The sequence below is a fragment of the Pseudonaja textilis genome, chromosome Z (genome assembly GCF_049901715.1).
Source record: "Pseudonaja textilis isolate UNSWEBS1 chromosome Z, rPseTex1.2, whole genome shotgun sequence".
Classification (NCBI taxonomy): domain Eukaryota; kingdom Metazoa; phylum Chordata; class Lepidosauria; order Squamata; family Elapidae; genus Pseudonaja; species Pseudonaja textilis.
Window position 1 is genome coordinate 61,450,681 of NC_142008.1, and position 19,425 is coordinate 61,470,105.

Below are 19,425 nucleotides of genomic sequence, written 5' to 3' on the forward strand. Positions count from 1 at the left end.
CCTCCACCTTCGATATATCCGCTTTCATTTCAGCCTTCAGTTTCCCCATCTCATCTTTCAGTTCGCTTATATCTGCTCTAGTTTCATTGTGATTTTTAATCATCATTTCTTGCATTTTAGATATAGCTTCCTGCAAGGATAATAAGGAAGTTTGTATATTAATGTTGGGGACATTAGGCTGCTTTTCCCCTGTTAAGGACTCCTCAATAGTTTTTTGAGTTGTTGGTGGGGTGGGTGTCAACGTAGTCGATAGGATCGGAGTAGCCTTCCTTCCTGTTTTTAAGGCCATAGTTGTCGTGGATGTCATCTCTCTAAGTATTTGTTTTTGTTGATGCACAATTTTAGATATATTATCCCAAATCACCATTCAGTGTTTGGGTCTTGTATTTGAAAGTCTATTCTCGTATTTCAATTTAATATCTCACTCCACAGTCTTTTCCCCTATATCATAAATAGATATCTACTACAGTATTCTAGTCTATGTAATAAGAAAATTGGTCAGCAATAGTACATCAATTAACACTTTAAGGAATTAATCTTAAATGTCTTAAGTAGTCTAAATAATTTATAAATAGTTTATATCAACAGAGTTTATCCCTCTTTGCTAGGAAGTCATCTTAAGGAGAAAGTAGTGCCAAACTAGTAATATTAAGTAGTACCACGTAATAAAGGAAGCAAGTTGGGTGAGCTAATAGTCCATCTTCCAGCTAGAGGATTATTTTCAGCATTCCAATCAGCAAATGATGTAATGTGCTGACTAATCTGCAGTCCCAAAACCGTCTTAACTGTCCAATAAATTTTCTAGTGTGAGGATAAAGAGTAAGGGTGACAATGGACATCCCTGCCTTACTGCTATGTTAATCTTAAATGTTTCTGTTCTATATCCATTTAATATTACACTAGCCAACTGGATAGAGTAAGTTGTCAAAATCATCTTAATAAATTTATCACCAAAATCCATATTTTTTTAATTGCTATATCATAAACTGCCAATTAACATTATCGAACGCTTTTTGCGCATCTAGAAAGACCAGTGCTATTTGCTTTCCAGGGTGTGTCTTATAATATTCTAATATATTCATTACCATTCTGGTGTTATTTTTAATTTGTTCATTTGGCAGGAATCCATTTTGATCACTATGTATAATTTGGTTCAATATTCCTTTCAGTCTTTCTGCCATTATAGTCATAAATATCTTATAATCAACATTTAATAATGATATGGGCCTATAATTTTGAATTAATTGGTGATCTGAATCTTCTTTTGGAATTAATGTTATATATGTCTCTTGCAACGATTTAGGTAGGTTCTCTGTGGTCAGCGCCTCATTATAAAGTTCTAATAGTTGAATTTCTAATTTGTCTTGAAGTGTCTTATACAGCTTCCCCAGGAGACCATCTGGTCCTGGCATCTTATTATTTTTCTGCTTCTGGATCGCTTCTTGCATTATTTCCATTTTTGCGTTATTTCACTATTCATCGCTTCCTTGCTTTCTTCCAGGATTGTAGCTAGCCCTTTCTTTTTTAAGTACTGTTGAATATTTTCCTCTGGTACATCCTCCTGCTTCTATAATTCCTCAAAAAAGGTTTTAGTAACGTGTTTTTTTCTTTTCCATTTGGTATTGTAGAGTACCATCGGCATCTTTTAACTGTTAGATTGATCTTTTTTCCTTTTCTTTCTTTAGTCTACAGGCTAGCCACCTTCCCGGTTTATTCACAAGTTTGAAATAATTTTGTTTCATCTTTCTCATATCTTGTATCCATTCATCCTGCATCACCATAGTCAGTTTGTGCTTAATCATTATTTTTTCTTCATTTGCTGCTTTATGTGGAGTTTTTTGTAGTATTTTTTCTAATTCCATAAGTGTATCTTGTAATTTGGTTTGTTTTTCTTCCTTTTCTTTACGTCTACATGCAGTGCATGAAATTACTAGACCCCTAATATATGCCTTTGTGGTATCCCATAGGTTTTGGACTGATGTTTGTTGTTTTTGGTTTTCTTTTAAAAAGTACTCCAATTCCTTCTCCATCATCTTAATACATTCCCTTTCTTTTAAAATTTCCTGATTTAACATCCATTTTCTTCTCTTTTTCAGTCCTTTCCATCTTATTTTGATAGGATTGTGGTCTGCCCATATATTCATTTCGATTTCTACTTCTTTTATATTATGCTCAATCTCCACGTTTGTCCATATCATATCCAATCGTGACCATGATTTATGTGGTGTCGAATAGTAAGTATATTGTTTTTTGTCTGGATTCCTTTCCCTTCATAAATCTTTTAATCCTAATTCATTTGTCATTTGATAAAATATTTTCAGTAGGATTTTCCTTTTTTTAAAATCTGCGTTATTATTCTCATAATCTTTTGCCTATGAAACATATATTCTCATATTCCAATTCTAATAGTTTTCTATATAATTTATTATAAAATCTCTCCTGTTTTTTATTTGGTGCATATATAACAGTTAACAATGCTTTCTTATAGTTTACAAATATTTCTAACATTAAGATTCTATCCTCTTCATCTGCATAGACCTCTTTTGATTGTATGCTTTCTAACATATATTGCTATTCCCCCTTTTTTTGTTGAGCCAGAGTCATATAAATCCCCAAATTTTATTGATTCTAACAATTTGCTATGATGTTTTTGTATATGTGTTTCCTGAAGACATATAATATCTATAGTTTGCTTCTGTAATTTGATCAATTTTTGTTCCTTTTTATTGGTGATTTTAAACAGTTGACATTGATAGAAATCAATTTAATTTCTTCATCCATCCTACTTTGTGTCTGTTATTTATTAGCACATTTTTTCTCTTGTTTCTCTTTGTTGTCTTGTTCTTATGCCTTCTCTTTTTAGTCTTTCGGCTTCTTCCTGCTCTCTTTCCTCTTGTTCTATTTCTCTTTCCTCTGACTGTTGTTTTTCCTGGCTCCTACTCTCCACTTCTTCTTTACTAATTTGATCTTCTGATACTACATACAGTTCAAAGAATTCCCTCGCCTTTTCTATGCTGTCTATTTTGAACTTTTTGTCCTGCCACAATAATAGCATTCCTTCCGGAATGAGCCATTCAATGCTCATTCAACTGTGAGGCCAGGAAACTATAGTTTTTTCAATGTTCTCTTATTCTCCTTGGAATTTGCTTTACTGTTACAATTTCTACTCCCTTGAAAACCAGTGGTTTATCTCTTGTTGCTTTATATGTCTAGTCCCTTAGTAATTTCTTTAAAAATCTTATATGAATCTCTCGTGGTAATTTGAAACATCTCATGTAATTGGTATAAATTCTGTATACCTCGTCCATTTCTCTTTGAACCTCTTGGCCTTCTCTTCATAGTGCTTCTGCTAGAAGGTCTGCCATTATTTTAGGTAGATCTTCTCCCCTTTCTTCTGTCACATTCTGAAATCTAAGGAAGAAGTCAGCTTTCTCCATCTCCAGATAGGAAACCACCTCTTCTAATGTCCGATTTTCTCCCATTAATTTCTGGTCTATTGATTCCATTTTTTAATCTGTCTGTTCGACTTTTGTCTCCACCACCTTTATCTTGTGTTCCATTTTATCTATTGCCTGCTGGATTGTTCCTATCTTGTCGTCTAGTTTTCATATCTCTCCTTTCATCTCCCCCATTTCATTTTTTAAGTCTTAATGGTTTTTTGTTATTGTTTCTTGAGTTCTCATCATAGTTTCTTGTACTGTCACTAGCGCCGCTTGTATTGTCTGCATGTTTGATGCTTGACTCTTCTTCTCAGAGCTCAGCATACCCTCAATCAAACATTGTCCTGCTGGTGATGCTGTTGCTAGTACTGAGTTAGATGCTGTTTTCTTCCCAATTTTAGTGACAGTTGTGGTGGTAGGCATCCTAAGGTTTCCAAGTTTTCCTGATTTCCTAAAAAAATCTTTCAATATTATCATCAATTTTAGAAAATAGGATAAGTAGAATAAATATTGTTACAGGCGATTATACTGTTTAAATCCTTCAGTACTTAAATATTAATCAGCTACTTCTTCTTTCCTATTCAACATCAAGTTGCTTTCCACACTTCTTCTATTTCATCAGCTGTTTTTAACTGTTTAGTCTCCGTCTCTCTCAATTTGCACAACTACCCTCCTTCAAGATGGTTCCTCTTCTCTATTTCTTTGCACCTCTCCGAAGAACTCCCAGCTATTGTCTCTAATAACTCTCCTCTACTAAAAGTCAATCCAATATTCAAAAAATTATTTTTAAAGAGTTCTAAGTATATGTTCACAAGATCTGATCTTCTTCGGTTCTTCCAAGCCTCCCTCTTACCAATTGTCAGACTGCTCACCTTTAATTAGTTCCTCCACTCCGTTCTGCTCCACAGTCACCGCCAATTTGCTGCCACGTTCACTTTCCCTGGAGGCTTCCTATGCTAGGCACCTTCCACAGGGCTCTCTCCTCTCACCTCTTTAGGCTGTCCAAATCCACCATTTCTTCTCCAATGTCTCGTGCTGATTTCCACTCTCCTGCTTCCCAATCGCAGCTGGCTGTCATGGCTTCAGACCCATCATAAATCCTGGGATTTTTTCACGATGGTTTCAAGGGGTTTCCTCTCATTGCAGCGGAAGGTTGCTTTCCTTCTCGCTGCTCTTGAGGCTTCCCTTCTAGTTTGTGTGCTTCTCCAAGATCCACGATGCCCTGAAGGGCTGACTTACCAAACATGAAAAATCAGGTACAGGAGTGCAGAGCTTCCCTTGCACCACACCACCATGACGTCACCACTGGAAGTCCACCTTAATACATTGTAGATGGTTTCTCTGGCATCATATACCAATGATGAATCATTTTATAAAAATTCTCTCTGAGATCATAACATATTATAAATTTCAAACTCTTCCACAATATATTTTCCCATTGATCCATCCTTGTATTATCACCAAATTCTTAGCCTATTTTATCATAATTTCTTTAACCTATTCTGTCTTAGATTTGAACAAAATTTTGTACATTTTAGCAATTGCACGCTCATCATCAGTACATAATTATACTTAAAGTTCTAACTCACTTCGCTTCATGAGTCTTTTTATTCATTTTACATATTTCAGATAACTGTAAATATAGAAATTGTTGCTTACTATATCCTTCTGCTATTGGTTTTAATTTTAAATTCTCCTTGTTAATTTTCCAATAGTTCCTGATATGTTAACCATTTATCTGTTTGCTATTAATTTTCTATAGTATGCTTCTTGAGCTGAGATCATAAAGCAACAATCTGGATATCTGTTCCATATTCTCAATGTGGCACATCTAATAAAATGATTTTTAAAGTCCACATTGACTTTTAACTTTATCATACCATAAATGCTCATGCTCAAACTTGTGGAAGTTTTCTTATTTCTAGTAATATCCATTCTTCCAACCTGACCAAACTGCATGCAGCAAAATGCAATTTTAAACCTGGTAAAACCAAATCCTTGTTTTTTTGCTTCTTGAATTTAGATTTTTTTAGATTTTTTTGCTATTGTTTAAAAAGTATATCCATTGACATGTTAAGTATGATGTCTGTAATAAAAATATCATTCTTGATGAAACATTTTTATCACAGAAATATTTCCCAACAATCATAGTTTTAAATTCACCAATCTTAACATGTCTTTCCATACCTTAACATAATCATTTTGAAATAAAATACAATTCATATTTATGATAGTAATACCCAAATATTTTAATATTTTTATCAATCTTAAAATCGCTTTTTCCACCAATTCTATTTGATGTTTTGGTTGCATATTTTTAATAACATCTTTGTCTTCTGTTCATTAATCTTGAAATCAGAGAATATATCCCTCCTTTAAATTTCCTAATAATGCTCCTGCTCCCTCTAGTGGATCTTCTAAAATTAACAACAGTCACCAGCAATTGCTTTTTTATGTTTCTTGTTCAATCTTTCTTCAATTCTCTGATCTTGATTTATATCTTTATTTTAATATCTCAACAACTGAAATAAATAAACATGAAGACAATGGACATTTATATCTTTATTTTAATATCTCAACAACTGAAATAAATAAACATGAAGACAATGGACATCCTTGCCTTACCTCATTTTGAATCCAACAAGACTGTAATTAATTCTCCATTGACAATTATTTATCCTTTCTGAGAGTATAAATAGAATTTACACGTTTAATAAAATTAGCTCAAATTTTCATATGTTCCAGATAAATCCAGTTCAAATTGTCAAAAGACTTCTCTGCATTTAAAAATATCAATACAGCTTGGTTTTCGTTATTTTGCTCCAAGCATTCCAAAATATTCAAATCCCACATAGGTCTTCATGAGTAAAATCATTAATATTATTTTCAACCTTTGGGACAAAATTGTAGAAAACAATTTTTAAATTCAGTATTCTGTAGATATAAAATCTTCCCCCCATTTTGATATTAATATTATATTTCTTTGAAGGAGAAAGATGAACTTGATGTCTGCAGATTTATAGGGAAGGAAATGACTTGGCAACCAAGTCCAAATGCTTTAAGGCTTTAAAAGTTGTTACTGAGATTTTGAATGGAATTAGGAAGACAGTTTTGCTAAGAAACAGTAGGCCTGTAGTGGAAGTCCATACCTTAAGCAAACTTGAAAATCCAACTATGGCATTAAATGAGATGTACTATTGAAATCAAACAGCATTTGGTTTGCATTCCAGCAAAATGCTTTCTTTTGGATAGTTGTTGTATAGATGTCAGTTCATTTAGTACTGTATTGGTTATATCAACAGAGATAACAGATTATATCCAATAAATACTGAAAGATAAATTCCTATTCCCTTAAAGCAGAGGTGTCAAACTCAAGGCTTGCAGGCTGCATACAGCCCATGATGCGGTCAGATGCGGCCTGTGGGTCTGCTTGGAAAATGCAAGGGGACACCCTGCATCTAGAGGTGAGATTCAGCTGGTTCTGAATGGTTCATGTGAACCATTTATTAAAATTTGACTGATTCTGCGAACTGGCTAATTCTACCACAGGCAGGTCCCGCCCATTTTTCGGCTGTTTTGGCTATTTTTTGAGCAAAAAACTGCTCCCCAAAACCAGCCTGAAAATGACTGAAAAACATTCCCAAATAGAGCCCCCAAAATAGCCAAGAAATGGGCCAAAAAAGCCCCCAAAACAGCCATTTTTTGCCATTTTCAGCCCATTTTCCAGGCTGTTTAGCAAAATAGCAAAAAAAAATGGGTGAAAAACGGCCTGAAAATGGCTGAAAAATGCCCCCAAAATGCCCCAAACAGCCTGAAAAACAGGCCAAAAAATGAAAGAAGGAAGGATAGAGATGGGAATGAGGAGAAGGAAGAAAGAAAGGGAGGGAGAGAGGGAGGGAGGAAGGAAGGAAGGAAGGAAGGAAGGAAGGAAGGAAGGAAGGAAGGAAGGAGAGAGATAGGAATGAGGAGAAAGAGGGAGGGAAGGAAGGAAGAGGTTAATTGAGCTTTAAAGTCTTTTTCAGAATTGCCAGCATAGAAGTATTGTCCTTCTCCTGCTATTTATTTATTATTTTGGGGTTGCAAATGGGCTTTAATTGTAAATTGCTTCTGAGGAATCAATGGATTTTATTGCCTCTGCCATCTCAGGTGTGAAATATTGGCTGTTATGACACAATGTATTGCTTTTTAATAAGCTCAGCCTCCAATGTCTTAATTTCTTTGGTGATGGGAACAGAATGCTTTGCTGGTCTTACCCCATCCTTTCACTGGAGGGGAGCATTTGCACCAGGAAACTGAGGGTTGATTAACCCTTTCATTTCTGGAGGTGTTGCGTATAGGACCAAGGCCTGGGGAAAGGGAGAATTGGCCGGGAGGTGGAGCTGGGTGTGATGAGTGACATCGAGTTAGCCACGTCCACCCAATCACAGGATCACCCAGCTATGCCTCCCCAGCCAGTCATTAGGGTAGAGAACCAGTTGTTAAATTATTTGAATCCTACCACTCCCTGTGTTGCATCTGCCCAGCACCCCAGCTCCATCCCAGGAGGAGGCAGGCGTGCACGCACAGGAGGCAGCAAGTCTGGCCTCGGCACACCACCCTTTGCAGCTTGTTTGCCTAGTCCCACCCTGCCGCTTTGCCTCTGCACCTGCCCCCTCCAAACTGTGCCCAGTTTTGCCTTGCTTCTTTGCCTGGCCTTCACCTCTGCATTCAGCCCCTCGTGTTCACTTTTGCACCCAGTCTCGCCTCACTTCTTCATCCGACCTTTGCCTCTGCATTTGGCCCTTCGCTTCCTTGCCTTCTTCTCTGCATCCAGCCTCACCTTACCTGACCTTGGCTTCTGCATCCCACCTTGCCTTGCTTCTTTGCCTAGCTTTCATCTTTGCATTTGGCCTCACCTCACTTCTTCGCCCAGCCTTGTCCCACAGCAGCACTGGTAACAGCCTTGAGGAAGGAGGTAAGTGGATGCCTCCTCAGGGAAGCAGGGCTGGGCTGGGCTGGATAGAGTGAGCTGTGGAATCCCAGGGTTTGCGGACTGGACTGGGTGCTTGCCTACTGCTGTCCAGGGCTCTGAAGTGAAAGTACAAAGGGGTACACAGCAAGGGTAGCAGAGGAAACACTGCCCAGAGTGTCCCTTCATTGGCATACCACATGTGTTAAACCACTGATACATGACACCTGATTGTCACCCTCCCCCATGAACCCCCATCCCATCCCCTTGCCCCCTAGACCCCCAAAGAACACCAAGGCTTTGTGTAAAATGTCTAAAAGTCAATGGAGGGGGTGCTTTGGGTCTCACACCAAAGGACAGATCCACAAGGAGGCCCTAAGGGATCTAATCAGCATTGTCTGCAAAAGCTAAATTTTGGATGGATATTTCAGGCATTTTGAACTCTATTCCTGGGCTTCTTGAATGTTGGGGAGTTGTTGGGAAAAGATGAAGAACATGGTTCCTTGTTTCCTATTTGGGAAAGCTGGATTGTGTCTTCTTTTTTCCCCCCTACAATCAGAGATACTGAAAGGCAGCCCTGAAAATATCAGAATCTGATTCGAAATGATATAGCTTAATTAGAGACATTGAATAGCACTTGCAGCTGCTAGACCAGCTTCAGAGTAATGATGGATTGATAATATTGTCGTCCACCCATCCATCCAGGAGCTCTCCTGCATAAAATATATAATTTCAATTGTACCAAAGAGGGCTGCAGTCACTTGCTTTCTCTCTATAGATGCTGTGATGTTGCTAAATCTGCTCAAAACATTCAGACTCACAGCATCCTACTAAGCCTCCAGAGTGGATATGTAGAGTGCTCACAACTGCTCACCACAAGCAGTATCTGAGACTTTGGGCTTTCTGTGCAGTCTCCATATATATATATATATCTGCTGTGAACATCTGTGTGCTGATATTTAAACCCCCCAAAATGGCCAAACCAAAAGTGAGAGGCAGAGTACCTGTTTGTTGATATTGAAGATAAGGCTGTGTGCCTTGTTTGCAGAGGTACTGTGGCTGTACTTAAAGAATATTATTTGGCACTGACAGAAAACATCAGGACAAATACAAAAACTTGGACATATATGTCAGAATATTCATGACTGGTCAGCCAATGAATAGCCATGGCAACAGATCAGCCAATGAGAGCTGAATTGGAAACTGGAACTAGAAACAGCCTGGGCGTGGCTCTGTGTCAAGTTCTGAGCTCTGAAGCTGCAGTCTAGTCTGCAACTCTGAATCAAAACTGAGACTGTTCTCTGCTGTTTTCTCCTCTGTGTTTTTGCCTGCAACTGCTATCACATTGGAAGAATCTGCTGTTATTGTAAATTTATTTCATGTGTTATTATGTATATAAAGAAGTTAATGAATCCTGCTGAATCAGTTATCTGTGTGTGCTTTCTGGATTAGACTATTGCAACAAAACTCTGACAATACATCAGAAGCTAAAGAACGTGGAAGAGTTGAAAAATAGTCTGATGACATGGCAGCACATGTTCACAAAAGCAAAGTCACAAAGTGAATCTGCTGTGAAAGCTAGTTTTACAGTGACAGAAGAGATAGCTAAATCAGCCTAGCTATTTACAGAGAGAGAGTTTTTGAACCGCAGCATTATTAAAGTGTCTTGTGTCCAGACCAAAAGCAAGAATTTGTAAGCCTAAGTAAAAATACTGTTACTGATCACATATGTGAGCTTGCCACTAATTTACAAGGATAGCTGATTGAAAAGGGAAAAGATTTCATTGCCTATTCCCTTGCTATGGACGAGAACACTGACATCAGTGACATGACACAACTGACAATCTTTATCTGTGGAGTGGGTGCAAGTTTATGCAAGTGGATGCGTGAGGAACTTTGACTATGCAATCAATGCATGGCACTACCACAGGAAATGGAGCATCTTTTATGTGCGGGGAAAAGTGTGGATTAGTGGGAATAATGTGAGAGAAGATGAAGAGCAGGAATTGCACAGGTGAGTGACAGCATATCATTGCACCATGCACCAGGAAATACTATGCAATAAAGCCCTGAAGATGGAACACGTAATGAGCACTGAAAGATAATTAACTTCATAAGAGCCAAAGGTTTAAATCACCCTCGGTTTTTCTTTATTTCTTGAAGAAATAAATTCTGAACTTGGTGATCTGCCCTATCACACAGAGGTGTAATGGCTAAATGGAGAAAAAGTGCTCAATAGATTTTTTGAATTGTGTATGGAAAATTGTGAGTTCATTGAAAGCAAAGGAAAAGACTCCAGAAGACTGCGGGATTAAAAGTGGCTGTGTGAATTAGCTTTTCTGTGTGACATTACAAAGCATCTCACTGCACTAAACCTCCAGCTTCACAGGACAGGATTGCATGATCATGGACATGTATGATGCAGTGAAAGCCTTTCAAATACAGCTGCGACTGTGGAAGACTTGATGCAGCAAGGAAACTTGAGTCACTTTACCTGTTGCCAAACACTCATCAGCCAAGTCACCACCTTACTCTCAGATTTTGTTGATAAACTGAGTACACTTCAAATGGAGTTTACATGTTGCTTTGTTGATTTTGAAGCACAAATTTTGTCAATTTCAATTTTGGAGCGCTCAGCAATCCATTTGCAGTTGATGTGGGGAATGCATCTGTAAACATGTAAATAGAGCTGATAGAACTCCAGTGTAATATTCTTAAGGCAAAATCTGTGGGGCCCGCACAATTCATCAGGTTCACCCTGAAACTTTGCCTCACAAATGATTGGAATCACTGCTACATTGGATTTACTAATGTAAAGTTGAGAGAAAATGGTATGTTCTATATCATTTTGCAAATCGCTTTTGCTTTTAGTCTTACTAGTGTTTTTTTTTCTTTCACTTCACATTAAATCAGCTTATTAAATGTAAATTTGATAATACAAGTACTGTTCTTTCCAATAAACATTAATGTAAAGAACTTATCTATTTTGACAATGTAATGTTTAAAACAAAACATTTTGTTTTAACACATTATGTGTGTTTTGAAGCCAAAATACCTTTATCTTTTTTGTATTTATGAAGATGTTATTTAAATTTACCTTAGTTTTTTTAATCCTGCCTTTATTATTTCTATAAATAACTCAAGATGGTAAATGTATTCAGCATACTTTCCTCCTCCTATTTTGCACATAACAAATACCCTGGGAGGTGAGTTGGGTTGAGAGAGAGTAACAGCCCAAAGCTGGCTTTCATGCCAAAGGCAAGACTAGAAGTCACAATCTCCTGATTTCTGCTTTAACCACTAAACCAAAAAGGCTATTTATTGTTTTCATTATTATTATTACTTTATGCTATACCATACTACACTGCACTGGACTTCACTATACTACACTACCTTCCAAGAAACATGCTTTGGATTAATGTGAAATAGAAGATTTCAAATTAAATTTCATAGGCAAGACAAATTTATTTTTTATCCCTTTGTGTCTGTTTATATGTTTATTTGTGTATGTGTGTTTGTATATGTATGTGCATGTGTGTAATGTGTGAAAATGTACACATTTCTCTTTTATAGTTCTGCCTTCCTTTTATAGTTCTTTCATAACTTTTTGCATTATGGAATTCTTGACATAATGGCATTTCACTAGAATGAACAATGTTGTATCCGAAAAGCTACAATTGTGTATTCTTTCATTTGCTCTAACATTTAGCTGTAGTGATATTCAACAATATTGATAAATTGAGGGGAGGGTGGAGCTGGCATCCTGGCGGTTGGACGGGAGATCTTGATTCTCCAAGATCTCCGTCTATATCTCAGCTGCTGGTCGGCCTCCATGGACCTAAACCGTCCCGTAGAGATGGTGATTGACAAGGGCACGTCCTGTTGATCCCAGCGACATTGCAAAGTCCCTGGTTGATCCAGGGAAAGCCCTTTTTGCCAGTGGTGGAGAGGCAGCCTCCCAAGCTGCTGAAGCTGGGAGAGCTCTGGAACGGAAGAGACTGGAAGAATGTGTGTCAGTTTGGTGAGATGAACTTTTACTTATTATTTCTTGGAGAGAACACCCTGAAAAAATGAAAGTGGACTAAAAGTGAAGAGGAAAGAGTTTAAGCGGCGTGATTAATTGTCAAAATGAAAGTTTTGTCCTTTTTCCCCCCTTTTTATTGGAATTTTGAACTTGGTAAAGCTGCTTTACTTTTTAAGCTGGACTGGTACTTTTTAACCTTTTTATTTCTGTTTGTATTTCCTTCTCCTTTTTTAACAATCCTTTTGAAAATCTTTTTTGATTAAGACTCTTCTGCTTGATTTAAGATTTATTTCTCTCCCTTTAAAAAAAAGGGGGGATTTTTTTTCCTTGTAGTTCCTGGTTGTAGATTGAGGAGGGGGAAGTGAAAGTGAAGGAAAGTAAGTAGCACTGCCGCCCACAGGCTTGGATACATTGTTTCTTTTTCCTTTCACTAGTTTGTGTTATGATCAAGGACTCTGAGCTGTGTATTGGAAAAGATAGAGATGAGCATGGCAGTTTGTTTATTCAGGTGCTCATTTCTGAACAGATAGTTGGAGTCTGGAGTTGAAGTTGAAAGAAAGAAGATTGAAGTGACCTTGAAAAACTCTGAGCTGATTTATCAAAGAGCCTTGGACATTAGGCAGCAGAGGCTTGTTTTATATTAGAATTGCTTTTTACCTTTTGCTTCCTTTCTAACCCGCCCCCCACACTAGTGGGGCTCTTTTTTTTCTCTCTAATTGGATTTTAACTTTTCAAACCAGGAACTAGAATGTAAACCTTTTATTTTGGTTTTCCTTTCGACTATAAAGAGGAACATATAGAATATTTTTCTTTTTTCCCTTTTTATTTTTTACATCTACCATTGCAAATAATTGGATTAAGGTATAAAAGTGCCTGAAGAGTTTCTTTTTCCTTTTTTCCTTTGGAGTGGCAACTGTTTGCCTTTGTTTTTTGTTTTTTTTTCATTTTCCCTCTTTTTTCTTTTTTTCTTTTTTCTCTCTCTTTCTTTACAGATAAGCATTACAAGATGAGTAGAAAGACAACAGCCCCAACTTCTTCTATACCAACCCCCTCACCATCTGGAGGACAACGATCTATACAGACAATATTACAACAGGAAAAAGAGAAAGAGAAGGAAGTGACATTGCAGATGATCATGCAAGAAATTCAGGAAATTGACCAAAAAATTGAAAAGACAGATGAAAAAGTGAAAAAGATTCAACAGATGATGATGAAATATGAAGACAGATTTTAAAAAATTGAAGAAAAAGATATACAAAGAGATAAGAAAATTGGAGATACTGATATTCGTTTGGGCGATATTGAGAAGGGCAGGGGTAAATCATTAAGATGGAAAATAGACAAATCAAAATTTTACTTAAGATTTCAAAATATAGGAGAAGGGAAAGGTGAAAACCTTGCTGAAATAATGGCAGAAATATTGGCAGAAGCACTGGAAATAACTAAAGAAAAAATGATGGATGGGATGGATGAAATGTTTCGTGTCTATATGAGATATGCAACGAGGAATAGAGTACCAAGAGAAGTTCACATCAGATTTACTAAGAAGAGTATTAAGACACAGATACTCCAGGTGGCGAGAGAGAAAACACTAAAATATAAAAATAAAGAAATTGTGCTGAAACAGATACCAAGAAGAATAAGAAAGATGAGAAGAGAATATTTATTCTTGACTAAAGAGCTACTTAAAAGAGGAGTAAACTACAGATGGTTGATGCCAGAAGGCCTTTTGTTCACTTGGCAGGAACAAAGACACAGAATTGACAGAGTTGGAAAAGCTGAGCTATTTTACTAAGAATGCTTTAGAGAAAAGGAGGAAGAAGAAAGAAAGGAAGAGTCACTAATTGAATCCAAGGGGAGTCTATAGCAGTAATTGAAAAAGAAAAAGAAGAAGGTGCAGTAGGTGGTGAACCCAAAGAACAATGAGAATTGAGATCTACTAGAGCAATAAAACCCTCCTATAAAGCTTAACATGGATGAAAGAAAATTGATTACGATTAACATAAATGGACTTAATTCGGCTATTAAAAGAAGGAAAGTATTTCACAAATTAGATAAATTAAAATTTGATATAATCTTACAAGAGGTACATATTAAAAAGCAACGTGAATATATACTAAAATAAGAAAAATTAGGGAAATTATTCATATCGCTGGCACAATCGAAAAAAAGAGGTGTGGTATTATATATTAAATAAACAATTTTGGCAGACTAATTTATACAGATGATGATGGAAGGATTTTGATGGTGGAGATAACGGATAACTGTTAAAACACTTTTAATTGCAATTTATGCCCCGAATGATAAACAAGAAGAATTTTATAGGAAATTACATACAAAAATAACTGATTTGGACTATGTTAATATCTGCATGATGGGTGATCTTAATGGAATAATTAATGACCGGTTGGACTATAAAACACAGAAAACAACAAAGAAAGTTAGAAAGATACTACCAAAATCCTTCCTCTGAATAACAGAAGAATTTAATTTAAAAGATGCATGGAGAGAGAGAAATGCGGAAAGTAAGCAAATAGACACACATCCTGGTCTAGAATAGATATGATATGGATGTCAGCAGAATTATTGACTAATGTACAACAGATTGAAATAGAAACAAGCACATGGGCAGATCATAATCCAGTATCAGTTATCTGGAAAGGATACAAGAAGAGATCCAGATGGACTCTAAATAATATGATTCTGAAAGAAAAAGACTTTAAACAGAAAATAGAAAAAGAACTTGTTTTCTTCTTCAAAGAAAATAGAAAAGAGGATACATCTTTACAGAATCTCTGGGACACAATGAAGGCCTACACAAGATGCTTGATAATAGATTATACTAAGAGAAGAAACAGAAAACAGAAAAAGACATTTAAGACATTAGAGGATGACTATAAGAGACTGGAAAAAGATTTACAGAAGTCCCCACAAAAAAAGACATTAAAAATAAAATGGATATAATTAAACATAAATTGGGACTAATGGAAAAAGAGGAATTAGCACAAAAAATTAAAAGTGCGAAACAGAATTACTTTGAAGATGCAAATAAACCAGGCAGATGGCTAGCTTATAAACTGAGAAAGGAAAGAGAAGCAAGAAAAATTAGCCAATTGATAAATAAAGAAAGACAGGTTTGTTATGGAAATGAGGAGAAGGAAAAAATGTACAAGATTACTATGGAAAACTATACTTTCAAGAGAATATTCAAGAAGAAAAAATCAAGCAATATCTTCAGAAAGCAAATTTACCTCAGATACCCAAAAATATTGAAACAGTTTTAGAACGAAATATAACAATGATGGAACTAACAGAAGCTTTAAAAAAACAGAATGCTGGGAAAGCTTCAGGTCCAGATGGGTTGCCAGCGGAATTCTATAAGAATCTTCATCTTCTAGAAGTTATGAATGAAGTTACGTTAAAGAAAAGAATACCCAAAACATGGAGAGAAGCATATATTACACTTATACCGAAGGAGGATACAGACCTGCAGCAAGTTAAAACTTATAGACCTATATCTCTATTAAATTCAGACTATAAAATCTTTGCTTCAATTTTGGCAGAAAGTCTAAAAAGATACTTAAATAATTTTATTCATATTGATCAAAATGGATTTCTGCCAAAGAAACAAATCAAGACAATGTGAGAATCATTTTGGTTACTCTGGAATATTATGAAGCACACCCTGAGAAGCAAATGGCCTTGATGTTTCTAGATGCTCAAAAAGCCTTTGACAATGTGAGTTGGTGATTTATTTTACTGCAACCGATACAAATGGTCTTTGGTAAGAAATTTATCCAAGCCATTGAAACAATATATCATGAACAAACTGCAAAGGTGATAGTAAATGGAGAATTAACAGAATCCATAGATATAAGAAAAGGGACAAGGCAAGGCTGTCCATTGTCGCCTCTGCTGTTTGTGTTAACATTGGAAGTGTTGAACAGGAATATCAGAGAAGAAAAAGAAATAAAAGGAATGAAAATTAAAAAGGAGGAGTATAAATTGCAACTTTTGCAGATGACCTGGTATTTGAAGACTCAATGGAAACAACACCCACATTAATAGAAAAAAACAGAAGAATATGGAAAAGTAGTAGGTCTAAGAATAAATAAAGACAAAACAAAGATATTAACAAAGAATATGTTAACAAGACAAAAGAAAGAGTTGGAAGAAACTTTAAAAATACAGGTCACGAACAAGGTTAAATACTTAGGGATTTATATTACACCAAGATGCAGTATCCTGAAGGAAGATAACTATGTTAAACTCAAACAGCAGATTGCGACAGACTTGATGAAATGGGAAAAATTGCAACTATCATTGATTGAGAGAACATCCACAATTAAGATGAATATATTGCCTAGAGTTTTATATTTATTTCAGACAATTCCTATTCGATTAGGGAAAGAGTTTTTTTGAAGATTTAAATAGAATTGTGTTGAAATATATTTGGCAGGGTAAAAAATCAAGAATAAAATTAAAACTGTTACAAGATGCAAGAATAAGAGGAGGGTTTGCCTTGTCCAATTGGGAGCTGTATTACCAGGCGACAAGTTTGATGTGGGTAAAGCAAATGGATAACACTAAGGAACAGTAGATTATTGACTTTAGAAGGCCATGACTTTCTGTTGGGATGGCATGCCTCTCTGGTATAAGCCTGAACTAAAACACAGGTATTTTTAGAAGACATTATATTCGTGAGGCATTGTTTTTGAGCTGAGAAGATTAAAAGACAATATTACTCTAAAAATTCCAACATGGATATCAACTTTGAAGCTTTTTCATCCAGTAATATATAAAAAGGAACCAACAGTTAGATATGGGGGAGCTACTGAATGAAAAGGGTGAACTTAAAACTATGCAAAATGTTGCAAGAACAAGGGTGTAAAATGAATTGGTTTTCTTTATTTGCAAATACAATCTAGGTTTGATAAAGACTCAAGGCAGAAGGTATTTATGATAAGTTGTCTGACTTAGATAAAATTTTGATGGGTACTGATGAAAAGGTAATTAAAAAACTTTATGGATATCTGTTAGAATATAAATTGGAGGAGGAGCAAGTTAAAGAAACAATGATTGCTTGGGGGAAAATTTTGGATATGGGATTGATTTGGAAAAATGGCAAAAATTCAGTGGTCTCAAAATTATAAAATGACAATGTCAACTGCATATAAAGAAAATTTGTATAAGATGTTTTACAGGTAATCCCACCCTGATGAGACTTTATGAGAATGTTTAATAGTAAATCGGATAAATGCTGAAATGTCATCAGATACCTGGTTCATATTACCACATGTGGTGGACATGTTCAGACGCAAAGAAACATTGACTAAAATCCACACATGGTTGGAAAAATGATAAAACAGCATATAGACTTTAAACCAGAGATCTTTGCTATTGGGAGTTTCATACCAGACATATACATAAAGAACTGAAATATTTGATTGTAAATGTCTTAACAGCAGCTAGAATTGTATTTGAAGAAGAACTGGAAAAAATGACAAAACACCTCATGCAGGAGGAAGTTACCAAAAATTATGGACTATGCTGAAATGAGTAAATTGACATTTGAAATTAGAGAACAAGAAGATAAGCAATTTTATTGATATGGGATTTGTTTTATCAACGGTTGGATAAAAAGGCATGGTAATATAATAGACTTGATAATTTTGTGATAGAAATCTAATAGATTGATATAAAACATGATACAGATATATATAACCACTGGTTTAAAGTATAACATAAATTTTAAGATAAAATGTGGAACATCTCGTATAAAATGATGGAATAAACTAATAACTGATAAATATATAAACATTATGTTAGTTTGACAATGTGAAGATTGATATAAATTGTAAGTAAATGACTACAGAAGTATAGCACAAGTGATACGTAACCAACTGACACACTATGTATATAAAATGGAAGAGGATTTTATGTTTTTATGTTTTTGTATGTGTATGTGATTAAAAATAAAAAAACTACAACAATATTGATAAATTGTGGATGTGTAAATAAGATAAATATATAAGTACACATTTCATTGATTTAAACTAATGAGATAGTACTTCAAATCATAGTATGCCTAGTATTCATTTTAATAAATGATAAATGAGATTTGGTCTTGGTATAGAATATGGGCTCCTGGTTTAGAATGTGGATTCTTTTTAAATGGCTTTTTAAATGAATTCACCAATAGTTTTCTAAATTTTGAAATAAATGATTAGATATTCAAAGTACATTTCTGTTAAAACAATAACAAATCACTAGAACTTTTAATATTGAAGTTGATTGGAAGTCAAATTGCACCATACTATATTTATACTAACAAGATATACATGATGGATTTATTAATATTTATTTTGAAGGCCAGAGAAGAAGAAATGACCAAAAAAGTAAATAAATTGGAGGAACAGCTGGTGCAGTTACAAGAGGACTACAAAAAAAGATTGGTACATGAAGAAAATTGGAATGGTGATGAAGTAAGTTGGTAAACATTAGTATTTCCAATTTTTCATTATGTTTTTATATTTAGTTTTATTGCAGCCTTATGCAACACAGTTTGCTCATTATATATTATTTGTTTGTTAATTTGTTTGATTGCTATATTTACTCATTTCAACAATTGACTTTGGGTTAGATATATCATAAAATGCAAAAACAAATGAAAAGCAATTAAAATAATACAGAATATATATAATCACCAAGTGCATCTATTGCCATGGATATAATGAAGAAATGGGGCCTTTAGTGCATTCAGATGCCCAGGTGTGTGCATGCAACCAAATTCATGGTCTTGCAAAAGATCAACAGGGTCAGATCATCCTGGTGTCTGAAGGAGAATATTCCAGAAGGCAGGGGCTACAGAGAAGGTGCATCTCCTAGTTCCTGCCAGCCAATATTTTTTGGCTTCTGAGACCTATGATACATGCCAAAATTGCTAGATTGAGTTGGATGGGTGGAAACAACTGGAAGGAGATGCTCTCTTGGGCATTACAGCCCAAATGACT

The 19,425-nt window shown here is 35.5% G+C and overlaps 1 protein-coding gene across 1 annotated transcript in view; it reads left to right on the top strand.

Moving 5' to 3' along the window:
* Positions 1-18,936, top strand: part of GOLGA4 (golgin A4) — a 79,743-nt gene extending 60,807 nt beyond the window's left edge. The window contains exon 13 of the mRNA XM_087917164.1: positions 18,784-18,936. Within this exon, the coding sequence (XP_087773290.1) occupies positions 18,784-18,909 (126 nt within the window). The 3' untranslated portion in view covers positions 18,910-18,936. The remainder of the gene's footprint in view (positions 1-18,783) is intronic.
* The last annotated feature ends 489 nt before the right edge of the window (positions 18,937-19,425 follow it).